The sequence below is a fragment of the Tupaia chinensis genome, unplaced genomic scaffold (genome assembly GCF_000334495.1).
Source record: "Tupaia chinensis unplaced genomic scaffold, TupChi_1.0 Scaffold143921_1, whole genome shotgun sequence".
Classification (NCBI taxonomy): domain Eukaryota; kingdom Metazoa; phylum Chordata; class Mammalia; order Scandentia; family Tupaiidae; genus Tupaia; species Tupaia belangeri.
Genome location: NW_006203772.1, coordinates 673082 through 678408, shown reverse-complemented (window position 1 = coordinate 678408; position 5327 = coordinate 673082). Strand labels below are relative to the sequence as shown.

The window sequence follows — 5327 nt, the reverse complement described above, 5'->3', positions numbered from 1 at the left end:
CGCGTGGTGGGGGTATCCTCAGCGGCCCACCGGCGTGGGCGCCTCGACTTCACACGTCTGAACCGTCCGGTGGTGGGTTGGCAGCAGGAGCTGCGGGCATACGCTGACAGTAAGCTGGCCAACGTATTGTTTGCCCGGGAGCTTGCCACTCAGCTTGAGGGCACTGGTGTCACCTGCTATGCAGCTCACCCAGGTGAGGCCTGGTTCCTTGGTTGTTCCTGATTCCCTTCTCCCATCGTTGCTCTATCCTGTGTTTCTCAGCCCCTCTTTCTTTCTCTCTTCCTTCCTTCTTTCTTTTTTTTAATTTTTTTTTTATTTTTATTTATTTTTTTTGAGAGATTTTTACTATAGGGCGCGTGCGCTCGCCAGACAGAGAGAGACATTAGAGACAGTTTTTCCGGGTCCGGGACGCGAACCGCGGTCGACTACGTGGGAGTCCAGCGACATAGCCATTATGCTAACTGCTGGTTCCCCTTCCTTTTTTCTTTTTAAAAATAATTATTTATTTATTTATTTTTAAGTTGACCAGACAGAGATAGAGAGAAAGGGAAAGCAAGAAAGCAAGCTGCCAAGTTCAGGACTCAAACCACAGTCAGCCATGTGGGAATCCAGCACTTTTAATCACCATGCCACCTGCTGGCCCCCCTTTCTTTAAAAGAAAATATTTGTATGTTTTAAGATTAATTTTTAAGTTTATTTATTTATTTCTTCCATGAGTGAGAGACAGAAAGACAGCACCCCAGTAGGTCCTGATACCTCAGTTTACTCCCAGAATCAGCCAACCCTGGACCCTGGGCACCTGCATGCCTGGTGTACTTAGGGAGTCTCCAGACATAAACCCAGAACCTTCTAGATGGGTCAGGTGCTCAGAGCATAGCAATTTACCACTGCGTCACTCCAACCCCCCCACCCCCGCCTCTGGTTGAGTCACCGAATCTCAGAGCAGTAAGGAAGCCCTGTCCAAAGAACAACATCCTTGCCGATGTTGGAACCAAGCTGCCCTTGTCTGGGTTCTTCTTTCAGATCAATGAAGAGAACCCAGGTTCTTACCCTGAAGACCCTTCTATACTGCCTGAACTGACTATATGTTATGATGATGATGACAGCTAATAATTATTAATTCATTCACAAAGAATTACTGAGTACCTACCGCTGATCAGGAAGTATTTGCAGTGCTAAAAACGAAGACCCAACCAGACAGAGTTTGCATTCCAGTCTAGGGCACAGGCTGACAGCCACTAAAAAATATATACAGGGGCCAACAGGTGGCATCATGGTTAGGGGCACTGGACTCCCCCATGGCCGACCATGGTTCAAGTCCCAGACCTGGCAGCTTGCTTTTTTCACTCTATCTTATCAGGAAGTATTTGCAGTGCTAAAAACGAAGACCCAACCAGACAGAGTTTGCATTCCAGTCTAGGGCACAGGCTGACAGCCACTAAAAAATATATACAGGGGCCAACAGGTGGCATCATGGTTAGGGGCACTGGACTCCCCCATGGCCGACCATGGTTCAAGTCCCAGACCTGGCAGCTTGCTTTTTTCACTCTATCTTGTTCTCTCTCTCTCACTCACTCTGTCCCTCTCTGGTCAAATTAAATAAATAAATACATGAATAAATAAAAAGTTAAATAATTCTTAAAATATATATATATATATATATATGGACCAGCAGTTGGCGTAATGGCTATGTCGCTGGACTCCCATGTAGTTGACTGCGGTTTGAGTCCTGGACCCGGTGGCTTAAACTCACGACAGGCGCGTGTGCGTGCATGCTCAAGATCCCGAGAAGAGGATGGAGGAGAAGGGATTGCAGCGAGGCCATCCCCTCTGGCGGGTGATTTCTCGCTTTCTGTTTCTCTATCTTTCTGGTGAACACATGCGCCCTATAGCAAAAACTTCTCCAAAATATATATATATACATACACACACACACACATATATACATATATACATACAATGACTGATGGTGATGAATGCTATTGGGGGAGCCAGCAGATGGCATAGCAGTTACATCGCTGGACTCTCACATGGCTGACCATGGTTCGAGTCCTGGACCCAGTGGCTTGAAAACCATGTCAGATGCATGTGTGTGCATGGCCCAGATCCCAGGAGGAAAATGGAAGAGAAGAGATTGCTGCATGACCACCACCCCCCAGGGGGGTGATTTCTCACTTTCTGTCTCTATGTCTCCGTCTCTTTCTCTCTGGCAAGCACATGCACCTAAGGCAAAAACTTTTCAAAAAAAATTTTTTAAACCTCTAAAAAAGAGATGGGGACCAGTGAGTGGGATGGTAGTTAAGGTGCTAGAAATTCCTGCATGGCTGACCACAGTTCAAGACCCAAATCTGGTGGCTTCTTTCTCACTTTCTTTCTCTCTCTCTCTCTCTCTCTCTCTTTCCTCTGGTCAAATGAAAATAAATGATTAGGGGGACCAGAAGATGGTGTGGTGGTTGAGGGTGCTGGACTCCCACATTGCCGATAGTGGTTTGAGTCCCAGACATGGTGACTTGCTTTCTCACTTTCCCTCTCTCTATCTCTCTTTCACTCTGACCCTCTCTGATCACATTAAAAATAAATAATAAATAAATAATTTTTAAAAACTTAATAATAACAAAATAAAGAAATAATTATTAATAAATAAATGAATAAAATGAAATTAAATAATTCTAAATAAATAATTTTTTTGAGAGATTTTCACTATAGGGTGCGTGTGCTTGCCAGACAGACAGAGAGAGACATAGAGATAGAAGTGAATTTCCAATACCCTCCCTCGCCTCATAAGTCACCAGCCTTGACATTCAAGGGCACACAAAAATTCCTAAGTTTCCCTGCAGCCTCTAGCTGGAGCCCCAGCGTAGTATTCCAAAAACCTCTCAAAAAACTATTTTATTTTATTTCTGTATTTTAATTTGACCTGAGAGGGACAACACGAGAGAGAGACAGAGAGAGAGTGAGAGAGAGAGAAACAGGTTCAGGACTCAAACCGTGGTTGGCCATGTGGGAGTACAACATCCTCAACCACCACACCACCTGCTGGCTCCTATTTATTTTCATTCTATTTATTCATTCATTTATTTTAATTTGACCAGAGAGAGACACAGAGAGGGGGAAAGTGAGAAAGCAAGCCACCAGGTCCAGGACTCGAACCGTGGTCAACCATGTGGGAATGTCCAGCGCCTGAACCACCACACCACCTGCTGGCCCCCTGGTGGCTTGCTTTCTCACTTTCCTTCTCTCTCTCTCTCACTCTGTCCCTCTCTGGTCAAATTAAGATAAATAAAATAATATTTAAAAAAAAAAAAAGAGTGCTACTGGGAAAGATAAAACAAGGTAAGGCAAATATGGAATGCCAGGAGGTACTTATCAATGGAGGTCAAGGAAGACTTACCTAAAAGGTGACTTTTTTGGGACCAGCAGTTGGCATAATGGATATGTTCCTGGACTCCCATGTGGTCGACCATGGTTCAAGTCTCGGACCCGGTAGCTTAGACTCACTCTGGGCATGTATGAGTGTGTGCCCACGATCCCGAAAGAAGAATGGAGGAGAAGGAATTGTGGCGTGGCCATCGCCCTGGGGGGGGGTGACTTCTCGCTTTCTGTCTCTCTCTCTTTCTGGTGAGTGCATGAGCCCTATAGCAAAAACCTCTAAAAAAAAAAATTGGTGATTGGTGTTTGTTGAATAAATAAAACACTGGATTGTATTTTCTTGTGATTTTTAAAAAGTTTATTTACTTATTTCGTGAGATAGGTAGGATTCCCTAACAGGGTCCTGTCATGTCATGATCTGCTCACCCTCCTTTCCACCAGCCAGGATCATAGGTCTGCCCAGTGTATTCAGATGGACCTGGGAACAGAACCGAGGGCCTTCCCAGATGACTTCAGTATCTTGCAGTGGTGCCCACCTGTGGATAACAGAACACAGCTAGGCCCATTAGCTTCCATTTGGGAAGGTCTTCCTTGTGCAGGTTGTGGAGAAAACCAGTTTGGTGTATATGCAATTAAATAACAACAGCAATTACATGTTAATGAATAAATGACATGCTTTTCGGTAACCTCCAGAAACAACCTTCCAATTCAGGGACTGAAGAAACAAGCAAATGAAGGTCCCATACAGGCAGGTAAAAAACAGGTTAAACAATGAAAGGTTCCCAGGTTGGGAGCAACAGGGGCTCAGAACAGAGGCTGGCACTCAGGTAAGCAAAGAGAGGTTTAATTTGGTTTAGACAGAAAAGACTTCCTATGGAAATAAAGAGGGGAAAATCCTGACTGGACTGACAGAAGGGGATGACTTTGTGGCATTTGACTCCAAAAGAATTCATTCAGACACAGGGCCTCCCTCAGTGACAACTGCCTACAAATGCAAATAGCTGGATTCTTGGTCCACTGCTCTGTTGCTCCAACATAGCTTTATTCTTGAATATTTCTCTAGGACTGCTGAAATCCTGAGTTGCAAGCCATAGGAATGATTTAGGGACATCCTTTTATTTGACGAGAGACTCTAAGATGCAACACCTGGAATCCAGACCAGAAAGACTCTTCTCACAGGGCCTACTCAGAAGCAGGCAGGCATGTCAAGGTGGTCTGGGTGGATGGCCTTATCCTGAAGACTCTGACCACAAGGTCCAAGACTTCAGGTGATGGTGTAACAGTAATGACCCAGAGCCTGGTTTCTTTGGGACACAAATCAAACAAGGCATTACAAAGAATTGTACATTAAAAGAATTAGGTAGTAAGTCACAAACAAGTTTGATAAACCCAGTCTTTCTTCTCTAATAACATAGTATTTTCTCTTTATAACATGTTAACAGTCAGAGCAATTTGCTAGAGAAAGCATAATTAAGCGTTTCGTTCTAACCTGCAACTCTGGGAAATGGGGAAACTTCAGGGAAGCACATACCATGTTTTCTTGTTCAAACTGCGTGCAGAGCGAACAACGAACGTCTTATCTACCTCTCGACTTTATCCCTGTCTTGTTTACCCATTCACAATGGCACTTCCTGCGACTAAAACTTTTTTACGGGTCAATGGAACATTCTGGTGACGAGGACACCTCTGTCTCTTTGAAAAAGTTTCTCCCTTGAACATACACAACCTAAAAGCTCTTTACTTAAATACATACAGGTGCTTTGTGTAGGAACAGGTCACGGATCCACGCAACTCTCCCTTGGATAGCTCATCAGGAGCCTGGAGCCTTGAGTCCCAGACCTGGAAAAAGGGTTCCATCCTCTAAACCTCGGCGTTCGCATCTGCACATCGGCTCGCTCAAAGGCAGTGACCAAGACGCAAGGCTACCGGGCCCAGAAAGCGCCGAACCAACCCCCTCC

The 5327-nt window shown here is 44.8% G+C and overlaps 1 protein-coding gene and 1 long non-coding RNA gene across 2 annotated transcripts in view; one reads left to right on the top strand and one right to left on the bottom strand.

Moving 5' to 3' along the window:
* The window catches only part of DHRS13 (dehydrogenase/reductase 13), a gene marked incomplete in the record, with an annotated part of 26787 nt that overhangs the window by 1810 nt on the left and 19650 nt on the right, over positions 1-5327 (top strand). The window contains 1 exon segment of the mRNA XM_027767124.1: positions 12-193. Within this exon segment, the coding sequence (XP_027622925.1) occupies positions 12-193 (182 nt within the window).
* On the bottom strand, positions 3710-5291 carry LOC114005507 (uncharacterized). Its single transcript, XR_003547354.1, has 2 exons — positions 5123-5291; positions 3710-3905 (listed from the first exon to the last, which is right to left on the bottom strand). It is a non-coding gene; the product is annotated as an uncharacterized LOC114005507 (long non-coding RNA).